Genomic DNA, 24,218 nt, shown 5'->3' with positions numbered 1-24,218 from the left:
AAAAAGAGTGCCACCGCTGATTAACCATCTCTACCACCTCGACGCGTGCTCTCCAAAACCAAACTCTCTGAAAAATCGTGTGTTATAGCCGATCCGGATAAAGCACAGAAGATATAACAAGTTGCAGCAGTGCAGGAAAAGGTAATCCCATCGAACCGCCATCAAGTGCAGCTTTTCCGAATGTATATATTGCGTACGAGACGTGCGAATTGACATGCGCGATTAGGGGTGACTAGAAATCAAGATGGCGTACGCGGTGCAAAAAAAAAAGGAAGCAAGCGTCGCACTCAAGAATCACCGGTTGAAAAAATTGTTCTTACACAGTTTACATTACTCGGAACTTGTCAACTAATCGAACAAACTATTCCCCACCCACATCCGATATCTGATACATCCGGTTTATCGCAATTCGCAGACAAAGAGCGAGCGAAAAATGGCAAACGCAGACGTGCAGTTCAACTACGGCCAGCAGGGCAATAACGAGAACTTCAACGACGACAGCAGCCAGCAGCAGGACGACGACGACCAGTACGATGGGGACGGCGGCGTCAAGATCGAGAATGTCGGCGAGAGCCCCAAGTTCGTCCGGCTGCGCGGTCTTCCCTGGTCCGCCACGCACAAGGAGATCCTCGACTTCCTGGAGAACGTGAACGTGACCAACGGCTCGGCGGGCATCCATCTGGTCACCAGTCGCGTGGACGGCAAGAACACCGGCGAGGCGTACGTGGAGGTGGCCACCCAGGAGGACGTTGAGGAGGCGCGCAAGCTGAACAAGGCCAGCATGGGCCACCGCTACATTGAGGGTTTGTTTGCCACACACACACGAGGGTTGACTGTACATGAAATAAGCCATGGCAGTAGGGCTAACAATTATAGGCATATATTAGCCACAATCTGCCTTTACTTAAATATTAACTTTTTGTATTACTCTCGCCACAGGCTGTCTTTTGTCAATAGTTCTACAATGAAGTGAAGAGAACTTATCTGCACTTTTTAAATAGTTTGCCTAAATCATTGACTTGGTCTATCTTTGATAAAAGCTTGAGTTTCATTCATTTTATAGTTAGTTCAATCTACAGTTTACAACTTAAAAACCCAAATATTTTTGTTTGCTTTTATTTGACTTCTGTTTGTTGGAGGCCTAAATGTATTTATCAATGCTATAGAACAATATGTGAATATCTGAACAACATATAGATCGGTTTCAGGAGTTGCCGTTTTCGTTTGTATTTTTTTTAATTGTTTCTGCATTTAACATTTAGGGGCTTCTACAGATAACTTGACCTATAGGCAAAATAAAAAAGTGTTTGCTTGTACAGTTTTTCTCATATCTATTTTATGTCTTCAGTCTTCACAGCTACGCCCAAGGAGGCCAAGGAAGCCATGCGGAAGATCAGCGGTCACGGCACTGCCTTCGTTGTGAAGCTTCGGGGTCTACCGTATGCCGTCACCGAGCAGCAGATCGAGGAATTCTTCTCCGGTGAGTGTCCAAGCTCTGACCCCCATTTCATATTAATAGGCACAAGGAGCAAAGACAGTGGTTGACCGCATGTATTTCCATTTGCACTTCGTTAAGATATGGCCTACGGTCCCCTTTCATCTACACCTTTCATTCAATTACACATGCTAAACAGTACATATTTTCGGGCAACGAATTGCAGGCCCTTGCATTTGTGTAATGGGTTCGGCGGTCCACGCAGCTCCTTCCAAAGTCAACGGCTGAGAGTTGACGCGGTCACGTCCGCTTGTCCGATAAAACATTATTTCATTGGTCACATAACCCAGTTTACTTGGTTAAATCAGCGATCATAATTCACCCTTTTCAAACTGAACCTCCCACGTCAACGAGTTACAGGAGCTGAGTTTTGTAATACATTGTGGTCGGGGAATCTCGATTGCAACATTATCATCTTGTTTGCGGATCGTGTTTCGACTGCAACACACTTTTTATTTAACCAACTGTTGCTGGTTCCGTGAGCCTGCTAAAGTTCTGCGATGCAAGAACTAAACTATACCATTTATCAACCTCTTTATTGCTGTTTCTCTTTCTAAGCTTAACCTTGCATAATGTATATATATGAAATCTATATATTTGTATAAATCTTTGTTGGTTATCGTCATGGGCAGGGTTGGAAATCAAAACGGATCGGGAGGGCATACTTTTTGTTATGGACAGAAGGGGTCGTGCAACTGGGGAAGCTTTTGTTCAGTTCGAAAGCCAGGACGACACTGAGCAAGCCTTGGGCCGAAATCGGGAAAAAATTGGGCACAGGTGGGTTTCTAATTCATCATATCTTCTACAACCAAACAGCTGAAATTATAATATAAAGTGGTAATCAATTGTGAACTTGTTGAAACACACAAGACAAAATACAACACCAATTTCCCATAGATTATTCACTAAATACAAAACTATTTTGATCATAAATAATTTCTATTTCAGTCACCGACAAACACATTAGAAATATAGCAATATTTTCCCATAGCTACGGGTCTGGTGGGGCTCTTAATACTTGTTAAAGCGCCAGCATGTGCTTACTCTAAAATTATATAACCTTGAACAGAGTTGTTTTCATTAGTCTTTATAACCGATATTTTTGTATATGTCTCATTTCGATTTTATTTTTTATATTGTGATATGAAATAGTAAAACATCAAAAGAAAACACCACCGACCCTAGCATATTTAAATTGCAACTTTTAAAATACATCTTTTCTGCTTTAATTCATCTAGGTATATTGAGATATTCCGTAGCTCAATTGCTGAAATGAAGAGGGCCACAGGTGCCGGTGGCGGAGTCGGAGGACGTCCAGGACCTTATGATATTCGTGATCGAGGAGCCAATCGTGGTGGCAACGATTTTAACGGAGGTCGCAACGGTAAGACTAGTTATTAGTTATAAATAACTAAAGATTTTTTTAAAATATATCTCAGTACCTATAATTTAAGATCTCCAGATAGTTAATCTACAAATCTTCAAAAAATGTTCATTGTTTTAATTAAATAGTTATTTGTTTTGCTTATAGGAATCAATGTTTAATAAGTATTATTACTCATATCATAATAATATAACTAATACAATACATATATCCTGCTAACTTCTATTATTTCCGCTTTATCGATCATTTCTACTATTTTATTTTTCTTTTTCCACTAAAAGATTGGGGCAACAATGGCAACTTCGGTGTTGGTGCTAACAACATGTTGGGCTTCAACAACCTGCCAAGCTTAATGAACTCCGGCAATTTCGGAAACAACCAAGGTGGAAATAGTGGCAATTTCGGGAATAACTCTGGGCCCAGCAATTTCGGCAACTTTGGTGGCGGAAACAATAACGCCGGTGGTGGAGGAAACTCCGGAAACTTCGGCAACAACGGAGGCGGTGGTAACGGTGGAAACTTTGGAAACTTCGGCAACAACGGAGGCGGAAACTTCGGCGGCAACAACAACGGCGGCGGAGGCTTCAACAGTGGAAACCACTTTGATTCTCAAGGAGGCGGCAATAATTTTGGTAACAATGGTGGCTCCAATTTTGGCAACAATAGCGGAGGGGGCTTCAATAACGGCGGCAACTTCGGCTCGTCAACTGGCGGCGGCAATTTCGGTCCGATCGGCGGCGGTCGCAACAACAACAACAGCGGCAACTTTGGAAACTCTGGGTTCGGTAACTTTGGAGGTAACAACAATAATGGAAACGGCGGCTCAAACTTTGGAGGAGGCAACAACATGGGCGGGGGCGGCGGCTTCAACAATGGTTCAAACTTTGGCGGAGGCAACTCCGTTGGAGGTGGTGGCAACTTCGGCCCCATTGGCGGAGGTCGGGGCAATGATGTCGAGCATTATACAATCCATATGCGAGGACTTCCGTACACTTCCTTTGAAAATGACGTCTTTAAGGTGAGTTTAAGGTTTTGGAAAAATTAAACAACCTGCTGATATATATATTGTTTTAAATTGAATACTAAAAAATAAATATAATTTCAGTTTTTCGAACCCATTCGGCCCGCTAATGTGCGCATCAACTACAACAAAAAGGGTCTGCACAGTGGAACTGCTGATGCCTACTTCGACACCTACGAGGACTCACAGGTGGCCATGAAGCGACACCGAGAGCAGATGGGTTCGCGCTACATTGAGCTGTTCTACGACGGAAAGACCCGGGGTGGAGCCAGTGGACCAAACGGTGGCGGAAACGGAGGTGGTAATGGTGGTGGCATGGGCAACAATGGCGGCGGGGGTGGCAACTTTTCGCGGCGCATCTGAAAACTTCCATAGTTCGATTACATTGAAATTAATGTAGACGGTAGACGCAAGTATTTCATAATATTATGATGGAGCCGAAACTGTAAACCGCTACGGCATCTTTACAACCACTTAACTATCAAACTAATTTCAGACAGAGACAATTGGTCGGACATAGAAACCACTTTTCTGATTTTAAGCCAATGTAACATCAAGAATAAAGAGCACACTCTTATTTAAGTACTTTATTCTCTAGAAATTTCAATCCTAATATTTAAGTTTCAATTATAACTTTAGGTTTTTCTAAAATAAACTTTTGTTTTTACATGAAACGAAATAGCGCTTCTGTGTTCTGTGTTTGTAATATTTACACTTGAATATAGGTTTTATATCTCTCGGAAATAAAATTATCTCCATGAGTGTGCATTTCATTAATTTTATACTGTGAAAACAGAAGAGGAATAATGTGGATTTTCCTATAAGTGCACAGCTGCCATTTGATATTTCCATTTCAGCCCACAGCAATTGACAATTTAAATAGAAAAGTAAGTCATAAATTGCATAAACAAAATATTTGCTTTTATACCAATAACACTTGCTGTGTTGTAACAATATGTCTCAAGTGTTTTCCGGGTAATATTCCTAACAAATAATTAGTAAATTATGTTTGAAGCTACAGGAAAGCCACGTGGTAACAAATATTGACTGTTGAAGTTAATTTGAGTAGTCGGGAACTTTCAAACATTTGTTTACTCCTGAACCTAAAACCACATAATTTTGTGAAGCTTTGAAGGTATTTGTTCGTCTCCGGTTCTGCCTTTTTAAGATATCTTACCAAGAGTAGACAAAGTCTATAGATACAAGCCTAAATCTAACATATCACTTTCTTTAAGACACTGTTGACATTTCAGTATCTCTGTAGCGATAGATAGTGACCTGTCAATAAATTTGCGTGTCTATTTTGATCCAATGATCATTTCCCATAATTGTACCAATAAACTGAATGCTGAAAATAGATAAGGTATATAACTTAGTACCGAGCTATTTGGCTTGCGGCGGGTTATGAGTTCTCGTAAAATGGAATCGTGCTTAAATAATTTTTACGGAAAGGGTTTTTTGGCAGTCGGCGGCTTTAAAGTTACTTTAGCTTTTTGACAGGCGCTGTGACACAGCTTTTCTTTTTGCGATAAATATTTACTTAATTATGGCTTTTTTCCATTTAAGATACAGAAATGATATCATGCTAATCACTTGTATCTATTTGATAGGCCTTGATGCGCGTGTCGGTAGAAAAAAAATAACTGCCAATTCGTCAGGCAAACAAAACAATTTCGCTATAATTTTTGATGGCAAAAAGTGCTGCCTTTGTAAAAAATAATTGTTTTTTGCCCACATTATTAACCTAAATTTGAATTTAGCAATCGGAATAATAATATTTACCTATTCCATTGTATTTCATCGCTTCTATTCATTAAATCATGCTTGATTTCTGTATACTGTGCTTTTTCGTACATTCCCGTCATTTTTTCCACCCTTTTGTAGTCTCCATATAAATAATATACCAGGTGCTAATGGATACACCACGCTTAAGGCAGATTTTAATTTTACGCAACAAGCGTAGATATTGCCGGCTTAATAAAAGTAGAATTTTTGGATTACAGGGAAAGACTCAGAAGAACAAGTTAAACGAGTTTCATTTTCTTGTAAATAAAAAATTCCCTGATCTGCGGTTTTAAAATTTAAATTTAAAGTCTATGGATGCCCCTGAATGTTTTCCTTTAAATTTTGTTTAGGAGGACTAAAAATATGCCAAGGATTTTGGCCACATTTATTATATTTTCAAGAGATATTTGTCAAAGCTTAATCATTATTTATTTGGATCTTGGTGGGCTGAGTTCTTGGAGTGCCCCATCTTGAAGACTTTTTATAGCACGCAACAAATCTCATTCATGAATACACCGTGAAAGTCAAATCTAGAGAATCACTAACATAGATTTTTATTTCGGCCCATAAAGAGCTGGTTTGAGATAAGCGTTTCGAAGCGAAAACGTAACAAGCTCCCGGTTCTACTCGTTTTTTTTTTGTAGCGTGCGTAACGTAAGGCAAATTTTCTACCAAATTAAGCCAATCGCTTGGGAATAATCCAGGTAGTGTATTGAAATGGCCATTTCCAGTCAGCTGATCGATGCCAGCGAGAGAATATGGAAATACTGTAACCATGTGGACGTCATTAATCTTGGCCGAGACCGCGACTGCGGGTGATAAGCAATAGCCGTGGCTCCAACACCACCTCCACAAGTTCAGCGAGAAATGAGCAGTAGTGGCGACGACGACGACGACGGCGACGACAACGCCAGTCAATGCCAGAGCGCGAAGCGGTCGCGTTGACATCGGTAGCTGCTCTCCAATAATTCTCCAATACAATATTATGCCGATTCCGATTCTGGCGACCAGAGACCAGCTAATATCGCCCAATGCTAATTGCTGCGCTGTGATACGCGATTCGGTTCTGAGTTCCGAGTAGACTGCTGGGTTCCATGCCAATAAAACGACGCCAACAAACATCGGCCATCAGAATCGGACAGTTCAAAGTGAGTGCAATCAATCCCAAGTCTTCCACTTGGTATGTGGAAGCAGGCGATCGCCGTCGTAACAATAACCACAATAACAATAACTATAACTAAAACATGCCAAAACACGCGCCACAGGTGTGAGCAGGTGGATCGCGAAAAGGTGACGGGCGGTATCGGTGTTCTCATTATTCTCATTCGGATTCGCAGTCGTGACGTTTTTGTTTTGCATCTTTGCGCCGTTTTTAATTGATTTTATAACGAGTACATAAGCCCGAGTTACAACAGTAAAGATATACATATATCTGTATGCAAATATTGCCGCAAAATTACAAAGGCAACAGCAACGATGTGTAAATTCCCTAAATGCGGAATACTTGGATGATATAAGGTCCCCCCAAAAAAGTATAATTATATAGTGCAAATGCTTTGCAACAAATGCTGTTGTTTAGCGTATTACTCGGCCTTTGTTGTGTTTGCGAAAATAAGTTTCGTATATTTTTGGCAAGCTTTGAGTTTTTTTGCACGGACTTGGAAGAATATTTTCCGTGATATTATTTTTGGCCCACAGCAACCAGAGAGCTCTGCAATTATGTATCTAAAGTGTGTACTTATAAATAATGATTCTTACGGCTTAAGTTTAAGAGTCCGGCTTAAAATCCCATTAAAAAGTACTCTTCCAAAACTTGAGCAGGCAATCTGGGTTGCCCTATTCCGCTTTTAACAAGATTTGTCTTTCCATTAGGAGTATAAGGTTCCTTCTTATCTGCTAGAACAAATATGTGCACTCATGTTTATAAATTTTTCAAGTGGCTTGCGAAATCCGTGCCGTAATGGCCTGACTCAGATTTGCCATTATTAAAGTATCTCAGCTATGTGGAGCATTTTTTAAACTATTGATGTGTGTTAAAAAGCTCAATAAAAAGTGTGTGCGGATTGCTTCCTCTTGAAAGTGTTTTAAAAGAATTTAGAGCACTCTCAAAGCATATTAATATCCCTAATTGGTTTACAATCAACGAATCCAATCTAAAAATCACAAAGCTATTAAATAATTTGAGACTCATTTAAATTCGTCATGAACATCATCTGGTTTTTAGCAGATCAATGTAAAAACAAAATGAAAACGAAGGGAAATAATAAAACGTATTCATATGTATATGTATTTCGCTCAATAAGTAAAAAAGAAAAAATCTGTGCCATAGCCTGATAAGTCAGTTTTTGCTTATTATTGTTGTTTTAAGGGCCCCATTCGTAACCCAATAAGACGGATCGTTCAAGCAATACGAATTCGCAAGCCCATAAATTTGCCAAATAGGCGCCATAATACTGACAAAAGATTAAAATAATGTAATAAATCTTTAAATCTTAAAAGTTGGTCATAGGAGCCTGGCATTTATAAAAAATAATGCCATCATAAATTATTCCGCCATAATCCACTTTGCGGTAGAATGGCTCCTGCACATTGCTCTAGTATTCGGTGTCAGGTTGCCACAGTGATAAGGCTTTATAATGAGGTCTATCGTTCGGATGCCTTGGCAAATCAAAACAAACATTGAAATTCTACACAATTGATATTGATGGTTACCAGCATTTAGGTTTCTTATATATTTGAAAACACTATCGATGAGATTAAATATTACAATGGGCTTACTTGGAAATATAATTTATTTTCTTATCGATGCGATAATATATTATAAACATAACACCGGATTTATTTTATTTAAAAATTTCATTTCTGGTTTTATAAATATATTATATTGGTTAATATTGGAATTATAAATTTAACGCTATGTTCATTCACTTCAATATCGTGCCGCTTTGAATTAACCGCTGTTGTTATTCACCTGCTCACAACATTGTTATACACCTGTTATTATTTGCCCTTTTTTGCGGCACTTATCAGTTGAGATGCTTGCATAGCTGGCTGGGCACACACGCTCCCATGTCCCATGCCAAATTCATTAGCTGATAAAACTCTTAACCCATTATTTTTGTTTGTATATGTTATATGTTATATTTATTACCGATTCGTTGCAGATCGCCGCCACTACTTGGCAACACTCACTTTGATAAGGAGATAATTAAACTGTAATACATTTTCCCGATTTGCCTTTCGACGGGGTCGTCGCATTTGCCGGTGTTAATTAAGCCTTCACACACTTAAGTGTGCCACTTGAAATGTACGCTCGGAACACATATAAGGCTCTTAAGAGCTGCCTTATCGCCAGCCGGATTCGGCCAACCGAGTAGACAAAAGTAAAAAGTAAAAAGTGATCTCACAGATAAGGTGGAATCGGATTCAGTATCAGTATCAGTATCAGCAGCAGAAGTAGCAGTAGCAATAGCAGTAGCTGTTTTCCCGGGAACGTCGACGTCCAAGGCGAAGTCGCAGTCCGCCGGCAGCTGCTAAAAAAGCAGCAGCATATTCATAAATAATCTTTGGCCGGCCGCAGCCACATCGGCGGATCAACTCCACTCCGCGGGCTATTGAAAGGAAGTCGGTCTTGTGACTTTCGACGTGGTGCAGATAATTGAATTTAATGCACAAATGAGCCCCAGGAATTTGCTTTCATAAAGTCACGAATGCAATCCCTCCTCCGCTTGCATTGTCTGCCATCGCCAAGAAATTTCACTTCCGAGTCACCCCGCGCCCCACCACCGCTTTAGGATGAAGGCAACCAGAAACGGAGGACAGCTGCTCATCGCTCCGTCGCCGGCAGCCCGACTGATGCCCCTCCGCACACACTCCAACGCCTCCTCCCTGGGCCACCATCATCATGACAGGAGTCCTGTGCCGGACGGCGACGAAGAGGAAGGAGGTCTGGGCTATCACCACACGCTGGTAAGTAAGCCATGGGAGGAAATCCATTAAGAAAAGGTTCCAGAAGACAAAGCCCCTCTTTAAATCCTTAATACAAATATTATATATATAAAACTAAATATAAATTGATTTATATTGAAAGCAAATTAAATTCAAAATTGTTCATCGCTAATGGAAGCTGTAATAACGTAAATTTATGAATAAAACATAGCAGAATAAGGTCAATATTGACAAATTATGACCTGAAAAGGTTACCTTTTAGGAAAATCTGATTTGAATAATATACACAGCAACATTTTATCAGAAATTTTAATAAATTTATTTGTATATACTGTGTTAAACATTTATTCATTGATTTAATGAACTGATATATACATAATTTATTGAAAATCAATGATAGAAATTTAACTGCAGTTAAAAAATACATTTAGGTTTCGAAAAGACAGGTAATCCTATAAAGATTCGATGAGCACCAGACACTTGCTTTTAATTGAATATGGCAATAAAAATTAATACACAACGGATATTAGAAGTCATAACTCAAAAGTTCAGCTGTCATTATTTCGGATTATATAACTTGCTAATTTTACATTAATATGGCTATCATATTCATTCAATCTTAAAATAGGCATACGTCATTACATATTGTGTTGAGGTTTTAAATTCACTTTTCCATTGGCATTTTTGTTTGCGGTTAGAAGCATTAGGTTGTCAATAAAGTTTTATATCCGTATGATCAAAGGCATTTTCATTGCTAAACAATTTAATAAACCAAATGAAAAACCAAATAATTTAAGTATTCGAATTATAATTGCACTTTGACCTCATGAATTTTGGTGGTATTTAAGAAATCAGCGCAAAAGAAAATATAAAATGAAAAATAAATTGTATACGAATGATCCATTGTGCCAGCCCATTGTTCGTTAAAGAAATTAACATATTAAATAACTTTATAGTTTATTTATTAAATATAACAATTAATATGTACATTTCACCTTTTATTCAAATTTATTGTGATTCATACCTCTTGTGTTCGCAAGCTATAAATTCAGTCCATATACTTTATTTGGGGGTAGCGTGAAAATGTACCACCTATCACGACAACTTTATTGATCGAGAATTGATTGATTGTTTTACAATGTCAATCGGATTCATGAGCACTTTGGTATATTATCGCAACAATTTAGGAAAGTAGCGCCGAATGCTAATCTATTAAGTGGGGTAACACCAAAACGAATTTTTGTAGTAAAAAAACAAATATTCGATTATTAACAGAGCAGTAAATACCCGTGCTAATAGGAAAATACATTTATCTATTTAAAGCCCACAATTGTGTTTGCACTAGAACACCTACAGCTACCCAACTTGTTTGTTATTAATTTTTTTGATATCGTAATTGGTTGACTGGAAATCCCGAGTTGATAATAAATTGCTGTCTACTGCATTTGTATTTACATAAACACGTCGGCATGGCGCTTAGATTTGGCAATTCCAACCTTGTCACAGTTGGCGTCATTAACGAGGGGGGATTACTCGATCATAAATGTATTACTGCTCCACTAGCATCCGAATTGATTAACTTTAATTCTTATTCTGATCACACAATACTCTTACCAACGATTTTTTAGGTGTAACTTATTTTAGTAATAATAGCAGTGTAGGCTACTGTTTCTAATCTTGTTTTAAAGAATAATGCTGAATATAACATGCTATATAAATACTTTTCGAGAGGGTATAATTGAATACGCTGCGCCTTTACACACATGTTTCTTGTTTTACTTTTCCGCTCATGTGATTAGCATGTGACTATTTGATTGTTTTTACTTTGTTTGGTTTAATTTCTTTAATTTTTGTCATGTGCTGTGACACTTGTTGCTCACCATACGAATAAATTATATTGAGCTTGAGGATAATGCGTAGTCATTGTATGCAATTATGCGAATTCAAGCTTTATGTTCGATAGTGAAGTGCTCTTCTTTAGTCCAGATCAATCTGACGCAAACCAATCTCATCTAAAATTATACCTATAATTAGCACATTGAGATAATCGCAACGATGAATGTGGAGAGCGCTTTTAACAATGAATTTGTGAAACCCTGAATTGTTCATTTGACAACGGTAATTTTAATAAAATTAACCATTCGACCTGATAATTAGATTGTATAGCTTTTATTGGTTATAGCCTGCCAATCGATTGATCTGATAGCCGCGATGGAAGTATTATCCACTTGGATTTGACTGTTTCTTATCGACGCCATATTGATCCATCCATCAAAATTATGTGGCTATCAATAATCACTTTACTTTAATTAAACGTTTCGAGATTGCCAAAATAATACCTCACTATTAAACATGTTTGTTTAATATAAACATTTGGATGTTGCTGTAGGCTTTTTATTATATTTTTAATAGGCTATAGAAATATGTTTTCTTGCTTGGGTCATAAAGTGATTTAGCTAAAATTATATTACTTTATAGCCTGGTATTTGCGCTCACGCGCTTAATTTTTATCTTTTCCCCATGGATATAAGCGAATGGCCCTCATACGTATATATGTAGATGCTAAGCGATATATTTGCCCAAAGATTTCATCCAATTTTTAATTAAGTTCGGTGGCTTTTGCGCCCCATCCTTTATAATTTTTGTACCGTACTGCAGGTGTTGTTGCTATTTGGACCCTTATCGCCTTTTTTGCGGCTCGGGAGGTGTTTCTAGCACCGTCTGAGATGCTGGCTCCCCAGTCGCCACACAGTTTTAGCCAAGATCACTTTGTTTTATCGCCAGCTTGCTAATTTCTATCATATGAGTTCGAAAATGTCGTCTCACAAAAAAGTAAGTAATTTATCATGTCATCCATATGGCAGCACACTTCACGTTTCTTTTGGTTTCTGTAACTTAAATCTATAAAGAATTATTACACTAAAGCTAATTGTTTGGAGTCTGATACATAGTTCATAATATTTTGCTTTGATTTAGGGGCATCATGTGAGTTTCATTTCATAGAATTCTTCGTACATAACTTTAGACATTGTATTTAAGCTGGTGACTGTTTTGATGTTTTTACATTTTTTTCTTACAAAACCCAGTTTTAGAAGGAAATGTGCAAGTAAAGAGCAGCATTTCTAAAGATTTATGTCTGATGATTATTATTTTTGAAGTGTTCATTTAACAAGAATGTGACAAATACTCATTTGATGTTAAGCCATATTTTTTTCCCTTAATAAAATAAATAAATAAAAATAAAAAAAAATACCAAAATGGGCCAAAATTTTCAAAGAATTCCAAATTGTTACAACCTTGCAATTAAACATCATAACCAAGTAGCTCTGCTTAGTCATTATTATTTTAAGTATATCATTTTTATTATAAAGTATTCCCTTTTACTTTTAAATTTTTTGAGCTTGAATTCAAATCCTGTCAACCCTTTGCAAGCATTAAGGTTAATAATGCGTTGACGGTTTTTAAACTTAACAGAAACATAATGCCCGATATTTGTCCTACACTGCTTAATTGGTCAAGCAGTGCGCAGATGTATAACAGAACGCGATAAAGCTTTCACTCTCTTTAAATGGTTTTTCTCTTAAATTTTTATTCCTATATCAATTTCCTAAAAGTTATGAAAGTTCAACATTATTGGTTTAGTACTCTGTACTCTGTACTCCCTGACTAACGATCCATATTAATGTGGGGTTGTCATTTCGCAAATTAGGGGCAGAACTTTTAGATTGACTAAGACAATAATGAATCTAATATAGTGCAGACGAACTAAAAGAACCGGTACACTTAAGTAAATGTGATAAATCCAACAGATGCGCGAAGATATGTGACCCAAAGCCTAGTCTACACATTGAGACTATTAAAGCAAGTAATCGCAATTTATGCGGCTTAAGTGATCCGACACAGTGGGTCGAGCAATGCCAAAATTCCCATAAAACGAAAGGTTGACTAAAGAGCTCAGTCAAGGGGGAAATACTTTTAACTTAAGACATTAAAACTCTTTAATTGTCTAAGGACGATTATTCCTCATTTTAAACCTTAAAATTTATTAATATTAAATATGAATTTTAAGGAGGTTCAGACTTAGTACCAAAGATAAATTAAATTAAGAATGGAAAAATACACTAAATACCACTGTGCACCGCACTTCGTGTCATCCAAGCGCTTGGCATTTTCACTTTTTTGCCGTTGACCAGACCACAGATTATTAAATTTATGAAATTCTATTGATGTTTACACGCAAACTTTGACCGCTCGAGAGTCACTGGTCATGTAGTACATGGGAACTACAATATATATGTGGCGACTGGCGTCCGCAAACTTGAGACTGCTGAAAGACCAGACGAGTGCTTCGGTGTCTGTGTACTAAATTTAATGGAATCTTGAATTTAAGCGGGTCCAGAGCGGTCTATCCTCATGACTTTGTTCAGTTGGATTTAAGACTTGGTTCGGCTCACACGCAGCCAGGAGTATTTCGCATACTTAGCAAACGGAACTCAAATACGGGAAATGAACGATATCTGTGCCATGGACGTGACGAAACCGTATCGGTCCCATCTTTGATAGTGCGCCATCGATCGCGTTGAACTGCTATAAACCCATTAAAAACCCATTCGAACTGACACCAGCAGTATGGTTTATTTCGGCGATAGGCATCGCGATCGCAATCGCGATCGGAGTAATCAGAAAGTCGAGCGAATCATTCACGATGAAGAGTTTGGCGAGGAGAACGTCGAGCTGGTGGACTCGGAGTGGGCGGACTTCGAGAAGTTCATTTGCCAGTTGCGAAAGCGGCGCACCAGTAACATGTCCATCGGCGAGGAGCTGCGTCACGTGCAGCGGCAGCCGAAGATTAAGTCGCACGCCTTCTATCCGTGTCCGCCTCCAGCCGAAAATGCACGCGACTCGGACTCCTCGGACGAAGATGACCCCATCGGATACATCGATACCCTTGTAAGCATACCAGCATATCTAAATCTGGAATAGAACACGGTTACTGTTGGGGTAAATCCAGTGTTCTGGTTGGCAACGCAAGACGACAAGTTCTTATCTGTATATCTGTCCCAGGCACTTGCATACGTTTTCTTTAGCACTTTTACAGCAACCGTCAAAATAGTAGTACTTTGCTAAAACTATCAAATTTTTTAGACCTTTTCTACTTTTAAATAGAAATTGCGATATTCACTAATACTTAGTTTTTCAATTACTTCCTGTTTATATATATATTGAGTTTTCCAGCTAATAAATAAAAAAACACTTTTTTTAGTTTTTTCTTAACAGACAAAAAATAATGTTTTTTATATACGCTCAAAATTAATTTTTTATAAGTTGGAAAACACGAACATTATACAAAAATTGCTTAACTCGAACTTATTTTCTAGCCGTAGGTGTATTTTATATAAACGTCTGCGAATTGTCGTGATTATACTACCAATAATTCTGATTATCCGACTTTCTTATTATTATTACCCCTTTTGATGACGCAAGGAGCGTCAACATTTATTAATGCTCACGTAGAAGCAGTCGTAAAATATTCCAATAACATATGTTTATTATCAATCTGTTAAGATACAATATTAAATCAAAAAGAAATCCGTTGAAAAGATTTAAATTTCACTTAACTTGTTTACAAAATTAATCATTCGCACTGTGGGCATGGCAATGAAAATTAAGCTGATATTTGGGAATTGTTTATTTTTTCGATTTAAAAGTGTACTGTTTTATTTGTACATTTTTCGTCACACACGTTTGGTTGTACATCTGCCGTGAAACCATCGATCAAAAAAAAAAAACGTTTTATGATTTCTGAATGGTTTTCCAAGCTTTTTTTGCTCGCCGCTTTTCCTGCCAGTTGTCTCTGGCGATTTTCCCACATCTATTCGCATCTGGGCCTTTGTAAAAGCAATGCAAAAACAGTGTACGAATGACAAAACAAGCAAAGACTTTAGCTATTTTTAATCCGATTATAACGGAAAGTGTTTATTATATTTAAAGAAAGCAACAAATATTCCATTGCTAAGGGTAGTAGGGTGCCGGAAAAGAGTGACCGTACCGGGAACTCGTAGGTGAGAACAATCCGCATATCCTTGTATTGAAAAACTCCCAAGCACTTAAATCACACACATGTAGTTATTTCAAGAACACGTCTTAAATTGATAATCCATTATCGTGCAATTAAATTTATGAACCATTTCGAAATACCAAAGCATTTGCCTTTGGCTGCCGAACGGGCAAAACTTGAAAACAATTTTAAGATTCATATTTTGTTTACACATCCCTCACACATTTTTTCATATTCTGGCTGGCCGTTTTTTAAAATCGCCACAGCGTGCTACCCTGCCGCAGCGTCTAGCCAAAAGAAATTTCAATAATTTTCCACACCGAGCGCCGAAAGCTCGACAAGTCAGTTTAGTTTCAAAAAAGTTTACGCCAATACAAGAACGCTCGTTGGCAGTCAAAAAACCAGGAAAAACCAAAAATCAATAGATAATGAATGTCATTAAAAAGTGCAAATTATTGGAAAATATATAGGAAAGTCTTGGTGTGATTTTGTGTGGCCGCATTTTCCGGTTTTCGATCGAGATCGAAGCGTAAATCAAATTTATATGAGCGGTCGAGCTGTAAACAGACCACGACCCAGAGTAAAATGTTAAAAATAAATGGCAATGCATTTTACAATCGCCGTGTTTCCGAGACGGGGCTCAAGGGCTGTGGCGTCCACCTCTAATTACGTCTGGCAGTGGCAGTGAGATCCCAAGACTTGTACTGCATCCGAGATAACCGAAAAACTAAAAATAATTGGCGAACAAGATGCGACACAAATATTCGGCCAACAGCCGCGGGCATGTCAAAGGCCGCCAACCAGATCCGTCTGACTGTGACTGTGAATTCTGATTAATTGATAGTGATTGCGAGTGCTACTTTGATCGTGATTTTGAGTACGGGAACTCGTTCGTGTGCATCGCTTGCTTCATGTTTAACAACAGCCACTTGCACCAGGATGAATACATTCGCGAATACGCCTTCGAGCCGGAGCTGTTGATCAATCGCGAGGACTACCAGCGGAAAGAGGAGCGCTCCCAAAAGTCCACCGCCTCAACGCCCGTCCGCCAGCGCTGGGATGACGTCATCGCCAAGCAAAAGGAGCAGCAACGCAAACAGAGCATCGATCCGCCCGGCGAAGACAAGAACCAGATCGAGATCGAAATCGAGGCCTTTTACTATGTGAGTGGCCCGCGGGCCACCTGTCCAAGGCATCCATGGTCATGGGTGCAGCTATAGATCCCCTCGAAGCACACCGAAAGAAAAAATCACTCCAATATGGGCTTTTGATAACTAACAAGTTTTGCGCCTATAAATCAGTTTAAGGCCTTCTCCCTTTCTTATTAATTGGAATTAGTATTATTTATTTATTCTCTTCGTAAGGATTTTAAGCTAAATGCATAAATCTTTATCTTTATCTTAATAACAAAACTTAGCACGTGAAATTTTTCTCATTAAATGTAAATTTTTTATTAATTCTATAAGTTTAAATTATTTTTTTTTGTGAGGGCTTTAAGTCTGAAATACAAGGCTTAAAAGTTAAAAACATGAAAACAAAAGAAAAATCAATTTTAGTTTTCTAAAATGTCTAACCCTGTTGTCTACAAAAACCATGGTTGAAAAATAATATACAGTATTTATTTATTTTATTTCCCCCCGTTGCAACGACCAACCTCTTGCATTGACCCTCAAAAGCATACACAGAAAGAAAATCAAAATCCCTGAAGCTTGCCCTTCAGTTCAAAAATAATTCCGATATTTATGCCGAGAACAATCTACATTTTCACTTTCTCAAATAATTTCGTGACCCATAAAGTGACGTATAAACAATTTAGTACACAAATAGTTTCAGCTGTTAGACTTCTCAAATCACCCAGTCAAATGGTAGCACAAATTTACCGGTAAATACATTTAGATTTTGTTTTAAAAAGATATTACTGTTAATTCATTCAGATGTACAGGTTAGTGAAATTTAAAAGAGGTTTTTAACTTAAAACAAGAACGTGTTCAAAGCTCACTATAATATCATACATAAAATGCAATTAGGCATTTATAATTAACTTATGTATAACACTTTACTTCTATAAACCGTAAAGTATCTAGATGGGTAATATAAATGTAGTATACAATTTCTCTTAGTGCAACTGTCTGTGCACTTCCTACTCTGTCATCAGTTCTTTTTCTCTCGCCATTTGTCTAGAATGCTCAAGGCAAATGTAATTGTGTGTTTTCAACACAGGTAGCACAAAAAGCTTCTTTGTTTTTTCTTTGAAAACATGCATTTACCATAAATATAATTAGAAATTTTACACACACAATATGACCTTTGTGATTATGTTATTAAAGCTCAGGATTTGACTAATTTTCAATTTATCTTCGCAGATGTATGGTCGTTACACCAAAGATCTAGGAGAATTTGCCAAGGATGAAGCCAGAAAGCTCAAAATACTCGAAAAGCGACGAAAGCAGGAAGATAAACAAAGGAATAAGGTAAAATTTAATAGGACGTTAAACCATAGTGTTCGTTCTTATTCCCATAGAATGCATTGTTAATAATGGCTTTTGCGATTTATTTAAACTAACTATGCAAACTAAACACGAGAAAATTGAATATTTAAGGTATGCGCAGAAATTTCAAACAAAATCAATGCCCAAAAGGGCTAAGTAAACTTGAATTGTATTTCCATATGATCGTATTATTATTTTGTTAAGATCTTCTTGAACGTATCGGTTTATAAAGCAGCAGTGCTGGGAAATATTTTCAGGAACTGCTGGGCAAGCACTCGAACCGGGCGAAGAAGGTGTCATCATGGGTCTGGAAGCACACGGTGGCCCGACTGGGCGAGGATTGGGTCTTTCTGGCGCTGCTGGGCATCATTATGGCGATGCTCTCGTTCATCATGGACAAGGGCATTTCCATATGTACAAACGGTAAGGCCACCCAGATTAATCGATTTTCAGCACGTTTTTAGTAGCCATTGTTTTTATTTATATTTTTTTTCCTATTCCTCTCCTCTAGCGCGAATTTGGCTATATCGCGATCTGACGTCACAGCCTTTTGTTCAGTACATAGCATGGGTCTCACTGCCGGTCTGTTTGATATTATTCTCAGCCGGCTTTGTCCATCTCATCGCACCGCAAAGTATAGGTAAGCGTTCGCCCCGTCATACATCCACATGAAATCACTTTTTCAAATCATTTCCCTTCCTTCTAATAACTTTCTTTTCCTTAGTCTAACTTGTGTAGTTAAATTGGTTATATTTTTTGGTAAAAATGTTTTGAATTTCGCTAGCTTGAATTGTTGCCACTCTTCCATTTGAGCTGACGTCGGTTTTCCAAAATTGTAGAAATTGTATGAATTTTGTGCTTACTTACTTTACTTCTATGGTTGCTTAGGGCAAGGCAAACGAACTAATCTTGATTGTTTTATATAACGAAATAGACTCTTTTTCCCAAAAAAAAAAAAAACTCTCAAAAGAACTCTCTTAGGGCCTGTTAGTTTAACTTTCTTGTAACTTCTTAATTTTGATTTAAAAATACTCATAGTACCACTGCACTCCGGCAGCTGCCCACTCCAAGCACACTTGGCACCTCCAATCTGTGTACCCATGTGTCTACATGTTAAATACTCGAACCACTATCTGCACACCTCAGAAAAACTTACCACTAACTAAAAATACAATACACTGTATATAAACCACTGCGAGTATGATCAATGCAAATCTACATAACCAAACTGTGTCTAGGTTCTGGTATACCCGAAATGAAGACCATACTGCGCGGCGTTCAATTGAAAGAGTATCTCACATTTAAGACACTAGTGGCCAAGGCAATTGGTTTAACGGCAACTCTGGGCAGCGGTATGCCATTAGGAAAGGAAGTAAGTATAAGAATTGATCTCACACTGCATGCGAACATGCCGCTGAGGCGAAATTAAGTGCAATTTGGAAAATCTATAACATCTGTGCGCATCTGTATTTTCACCAGGGTCCTTTTGTACATATAGCAAGTATTGTAGCACAATTATTAAGTAAACTTGTCACATCATTCCAAGGCATATATGAGAATGAGTCGCGTAACTCCGAAATGTTGGCGGCAGCCTGTGCCGTGGGTGTGGGCGCCTGTTTTGCCGCGCCCGTGGGCGGTGAGTATACCCGAACTGCGATCCTGACCTCTGACATTTGACCTCTGACCTTCTGCCCCCTCCCCCTCAAAAGGTGTGCTCTTCAGCATTGAGGTCACCACCACCTATTTCGCGGTGCGTAACTACTGGCGCGGCTTCTTCGCGGCCGTTTGTGGCGCCACTGTCTTCCGCCTGCTGGCCGTGTGGTTCCAAAACGCCGACACCGTTCGAGCCCTCTTCCTCACGAACTTCACCACCGAGTTTCCCTTCGATCCCCAGGAGCTCTTTGTCTTCGCCTTGATCGGGTAAGTCACTGGTCTGTTCAACCGCTTTCCTGCTACATCAATTGATTTTGTTCTAGACTTGTCTGTGGCTTGGGTGGCGCCTCCTACGTGTGGGTCCATCGGCGATATGTCCTTTTTATGCGCTCCAACAAGCGGATGAACAAGTTCCTTCAGAAGAAGTAAGTTCTTAAGATTGAAAGTGTCTTTTTTTGCTTGCTAGAATATAATTATTATTTTGTTGTTTTTCACTGCATTAAACTTAATCAGTCTCCAAAAGATTATTAGATGAGATTATAAAAAAATATATAAAAATAAAATCACAATTTATTGAATTTTTTTTTGATTATTATTTATTTGATTTGAGAGATGATTATGATTATGAATATTTTTTTAAAACAAGTAATTTTTAAATTGTGAATTTATTTTATTACTTATAATAATTTATTCTTACCAACGAAAATAAATTTTGAACCTAAAAAATACAAATGATATCTGAAAAGTGTTTCCTTAAAATTGAACTATTTTTAATTAAGAATGTTTAATAAAGATCTAAGAAACAAACTATTTAACCATTTTTAAAGCTTCTTAGATAGTAGGAACAAAAGTTATTAAAAAAAGAAAAATAAAAAATCTCGTAATTGTTATTTTTTTAAATCCGTTCCAGAAAATTATACGTTATTACTAAAAAATGTATAGTATAAAGAAGTAATTTTGTCAAATTATTTTTATATATTTTGTGAGTTTATTTTGGAGTTTTAATATAGCCCATACTAAATTGAATTAAAACATTGCAATTTCATATTTTTCTCCTTTTAGTCGCTTTTTGTATCCGGGATTCCTGGCCCTGCTGGTCTCCAGCATATCGTTTCCTCTGGGCACTGGCCAGTTCCTGGCCGGCGAGCTGAGCACCCACGAGCAGGTGACGCAGCTCTTCAGCAACTTTACCTGGTCGCGGGATGATCTGACCGTGGAGCAGGCGGCCGTGGTGACCCATTGGATAACAAGCTACACCAGCGTGTTTGGCAACCTGGTCATCTACACCCTCTTTACGGTAAGTAGTGCTTGGATGAAGTATTTGAATACTGAACAAAGACGACTGGCGTTTGCAGTTTGTGTTCTCCATCATAGCCTCCACGATACCAGTGCCGTCGGGCATGTTTATTCCGGTCTTCAAGATCGGGGCCGGCTTTGGTCGGCTGGTGGGCGAGTTCATGGCGGTGACCTTTCCCCACGGCGTCCGCTACGGCGGTCGGCTGTCACCCATCATGCCCGGTGGCTATGCCGTCGTCGGAGCGGCCGCCTTCTCCGGATCCGTGACGCACACGGTGTCCGTGGCCGTGATCATTTTCGAGATGACCGGCCAGATCACGCACGTGGTGCCCGTGATGATTGCCGTACTGGTGGCCAATGCCGTGGCGGCGCTGCTCCAGCCGTCGATATACGACAGTATTATATTGATTAAGAAGCTGCCCTATCTTCCCGATCTGTTGCCCTCCAGTTCCGGTATGTACAGCATATTCGTGGAGGACTTTATGGTGCGGGACGTGAAGTACATATGGCACGGCATCTCCTACCAGAAGCTCAAAGAAGTCCTCAAGCTGAACAAGACGCTGCGATCCCTGCCGCTGGTGGACAGTCCGGATAACATGATCCTGCTGGGCTCCGTGCAGCGCTACGAGCTGATCAAGATGATCGAGAAGCACATTGGTCGCGAGAAGCGCATGGAGGTGGCCCAGAAGTGGCAAAAGGAGGCACAGGAGCGGGCGATAGAGGAGGAGAAGAAAAAACAGGAGGTGGAGCTGAAAATGCGCCGTCCGTCGCGGTTCGAAGTCCTTCCCGCCCCCGATATTCTCAGTTTGCGGCAAATCGCCAACGACGAGATGCTGCCGCCCAAGAAACGGGCGGAGACTTTGCACAGTTCGTTGGCGCCAAGGAAGTCCATCCTAAAGAAGACCAACTCCTTCAACTTGAAGACCTACGCCCAACCCATGGCCCACAGTCCCAGCATCACGCCGTACACCACGATCACCGGCAACTCCGAGTTCCGCATCCGCTCGGCCTTCGAGGCCATATTTAAGAAGTCCACCACGCTCCAGGACGTCCAGCCGGATCCGGAAACGGGCTCCCTCTCTCCGGCCGCCAGCCACACTGAGGTGGAGGTGCCGCGCACTCCCAGCACTCCGGGCGTTTCCAAAAAGGTTCAGCTGGTGAGTAAATATATCTTCATTACTATTAAGGTTGGGTTGGTTTTAATAGTATGGCCAAGTAAACCGGGAGGTGGAATATCTATTTTCAAGTCTGCACAAAGTAATTGGGATTTTGTTACCGATCAAATTATGCTGGTAAGTACCAGTCTAACAACTTTCATTTCATTCTATCCATAAACTTGAAAAATGTTTACACATGCTTAACCAACTCTAATATCTGCAAGCAAGTAAACCCTATTTCAACGAAAGAAACAACATTGGTAAGGTTTAAAATCATGTAGACAGAGATAAACTAAAGTAGAATCCAGAGATTTTTGTATTTGGCTTATAGAGTAATATTTAGTTAATTAATTAGCTGATCAAATGAAATATAGAACTTAGAACAAAAAATCCAGTTAAGCTAAGATTTACATTTTATCAAAGTTTAATTTTGAAGTCTAAACATTAAACGTTTTGTATAAAGCCTGCTGAAAAGGATAGCACGGAAATAGCAATATTAAATAGTGGGGAAAATTCAAGCCAATCACCGAGCATTAAATTCAAAACAAATAAAGTTGCAGATGTTGATAGGTCTCCTCAAACGACTAAAAAGTGCACGAAAATAAGGTTTGCCAACGAAGTTCGAGTTAAGGGTTCGCCCACACGAATTAAATTTGAATTAAAAGAAGAACCAACTGAAATGGGCTATTCTATAGATGATGTCGATGAAGCAACAGGTTTAGAAACGGATGTTGAGGTAGGTAAACATTTAACAACTTGACTTACCATTATGTCATTAACCACTTATCTATGTTAACAAAAACTATATGTTTTCATCTGTTTTATAAATATCTTTTTTCACCTAAATAAGAGCATTCACAAGACGAAATCGGTGCAGTTGGTACGTCCAGGATAAATCTTTTTGATTATGCCCTACTCTTGTTTTATAATAATTATATTATTTTTTATGTAATTTCAGCCCAGGGAACGCGTCATTGACATGTCGCCAGAGGATCAAAAGCAATGGGAGCTCGAGGAGATGATGAAACCCATCGATCTGCAAAAGGCCAATGTGCACATCGATCCCTCGCCGTTCCAACTAGTGGAACGCACCTCCATACTCAAGGTTCACTCGCTGTTCTCGATGGTGGGCATCAACCACGCCTATGTCACCAAGATCGGAAGGCTTGTGGGCGTTGTGGGACTCAAAGAAGTAAGACTTGTTAGATATAATAAAAAGACAATACCTAATAACTTATAATCTTCTACAGTTGCGCAAGGCCATCGAGGACATCAATAGCAATAGCTTTGTGCCACCCACACGGGATGAAGATGCGGAGGACAAGCCGGCGGTTGAAAAGCCCCTGCTGTCGACGAACACTAGCGATAAGGCCGTGGACATGACCGTGACCTCAATGGACTCGGCTCTATCCAATTCCGAGAACTGCTCGGACATCGAAATGGAGCACCTAAAGCACACGGATAAGGGCACAGTATCGCTTACCATGCCGCCCCAGGAATCTAAACAAAATGCATCGGCGGACACAAATACCACAGAAAACGGCAATCATGCTTGATACAAGATGATCGGCTATCAGAATAGTACATACGATACGTATACGTAATATGTTTGTAAAGATCAGCTAAATCCTATCATAAGTTACGTCTTACACGAGTTAGTCATCAATGTTATTATGTATTTATGTCTCGTTAGTTCATAATGTCAAAGATATCGTGATTTATATATATAAGTTGAAAAGAAAATCAAGTCACCAACGAAGTCTCTGTTTTTTTAATTGAATCAGTAATTTAATGGGTATTATAGAATAGTTTCAAATAGAAAATACTTTTCGAGTTGTACAAAAGGATGAAGTTTTCTGGGGTTCTTTATTTTAAAACAAGTCTATTCTTTTTACTACCAACTCTAAGAAATCACCATTTTCCAAGTTATTT

The 24,218-nt window shown here is 38.9% G+C and overlaps 2 protein-coding genes across 12 annotated transcripts; both read left to right on the top strand.

Annotated features, from left to right (window-relative positions):
• Position 1: 1 nt before the first annotated feature.
• On the top strand, positions 2 to 4,579 carry LOC108140537 (heterogeneous nuclear ribonucleoprotein H3). Of its 3 annotated transcripts, XM_017263361.2 has the most exons (7): positions 4 to 141; positions 416 to 803; positions 1,349 to 1,480; positions 2,128 to 2,272; positions 2,734 to 2,879; positions 3,161 to 3,897; positions 3,985 to 4,579. In XM_017263361.2, exons 2-7 carry the CDS (start codon positions 434 to 436, stop codon positions 4,261 to 4,263), a joined length of 1,809 nt encoding a protein of 602 aa, XP_017118850.1. In that variant the 5' UTR covers positions 4 to 141; positions 416 to 433; the 3' UTR covers positions 4,264 to 4,579. The 3 variants fall into 3 exon arrangements, with proteins under 3 accessions (XP_017118851.1, XP_017118850.1, XP_041565453.1); XM_017263362.2 differs by lacking the exons at positions 2,128 to 2,272; positions 3,161 to 3,897; positions 3,985 to 4,579 and having other exon boundaries at positions 2 to 141; positions 2,734 to 2,875; XM_041709519.1 differs by lacking the exons at positions 4 to 141; positions 416 to 803; positions 2,128 to 2,272 and having other exon boundaries at positions 1,389 to 1,480.
• A 2,009-nt stretch (positions 4,580 to 6,588) lies between these two features.
• LOC108140665 (chloride channel protein 2) lies at positions 6,589 to 24,045 on the top strand. Of its 9 annotated transcripts, none has more exons than XM_017263607.2 (16): positions 14,054 to 14,583; positions 18,055 to 18,162; positions 18,438 to 18,603; positions 18,692 to 18,820; positions 19,419 to 19,552; positions 19,660 to 19,816; positions 19,890 to 20,100; positions 20,157 to 20,258; positions 20,896 to 21,130; positions 21,189 to 22,286; positions 22,377 to 22,421; positions 22,511 to 22,546; positions 22,750 to 23,022; positions 23,137 to 23,166; positions 23,245 to 23,478; positions 23,537 to 24,045. In XM_017263607.2, exons 1-16 carry the CDS (start codon positions 14,263 to 14,265, stop codon positions 23,840 to 23,842), a joined length of 3,585 nt encoding a protein of 1,194 aa, XP_017119096.1. In that variant the 5' UTR covers positions 14,054 to 14,262; the 3' UTR covers positions 23,843 to 24,045. The 9 variants fall into 9 exon arrangements, 8 of the variants coding, with proteins under 8 accessions (XP_017119092.1, XP_041565209.1, XP_017119096.1 ...); XM_017263609.2 differs by lacking the exon at positions 14,054 to 14,583 and adding an exon at positions 16,046 to 16,854; XM_017263603.2 differs by lacking the exons at positions 14,054 to 14,583; positions 22,377 to 22,421; positions 22,511 to 22,546; positions 22,750 to 23,022; positions 23,137 to 23,166 and adding exons at positions 6,592 to 6,833; positions 8,850 to 9,654.
• The last annotated feature ends 173 nt before the right edge of the window (positions 24,046 to 24,218 follow it).

Source organism: Drosophila elegans, unplaced genomic scaffold (genome assembly GCF_018152505.1).
Source record: "Drosophila elegans isolate 14027-0461.03 unplaced genomic scaffold, ASM1815250v1 contig_476, whole genome shotgun sequence".
Lineage (NCBI taxonomy): Eukaryota > Metazoa > Arthropoda > Insecta > Diptera > Drosophilidae > Drosophila > Drosophila elegans.
Note: the sequence above shows the minus strand (reverse complement) of the source record. Positions and strands in the feature narration are given on the sequence as shown.

Coding starts and splice junctions, on each gene's coding strand:
- LOC108140537 (XM_017263361.2), top strand. CDS start 434: ATGGCAAACGCAGACGTGCAGTTCAACTACGGCCAGCAGGGCAATAAC. Junction 1,481..2,127: donor GATCGAGGAATTCTTCTCCG/GTGAGTGTCCAA, acceptor CGTCATGGGCAG/GGTTGGAAATCAAAACGGAT. Junction 2,880..3,160: donor TTTTAACGGAGGTCGCAACG/GTAAGACTAGTT, acceptor TTCCACTAAAAG/ATTGGGGCAACAATGGCAAC.
- LOC108140665 (XM_017263607.2), top strand. CDS start 14,263: ATGGTTTATTTCGGCGATAGGCATCGCGATCGCAATCGCGATCGGAGT. Junction 18,604..18,691: donor CATTTCCATATGTACAAACG/GTAAGGCCACCC, acceptor CCTCTCCTCTAG/CGCGAATTTGGCTATATCGC. Junction 23,167..23,244: donor AGACGAAATCGGTGCAGTTG/GTACGTCCAGGA, acceptor ATGTAATTTCAG/CCCAGGGAACGCGTCATTGA.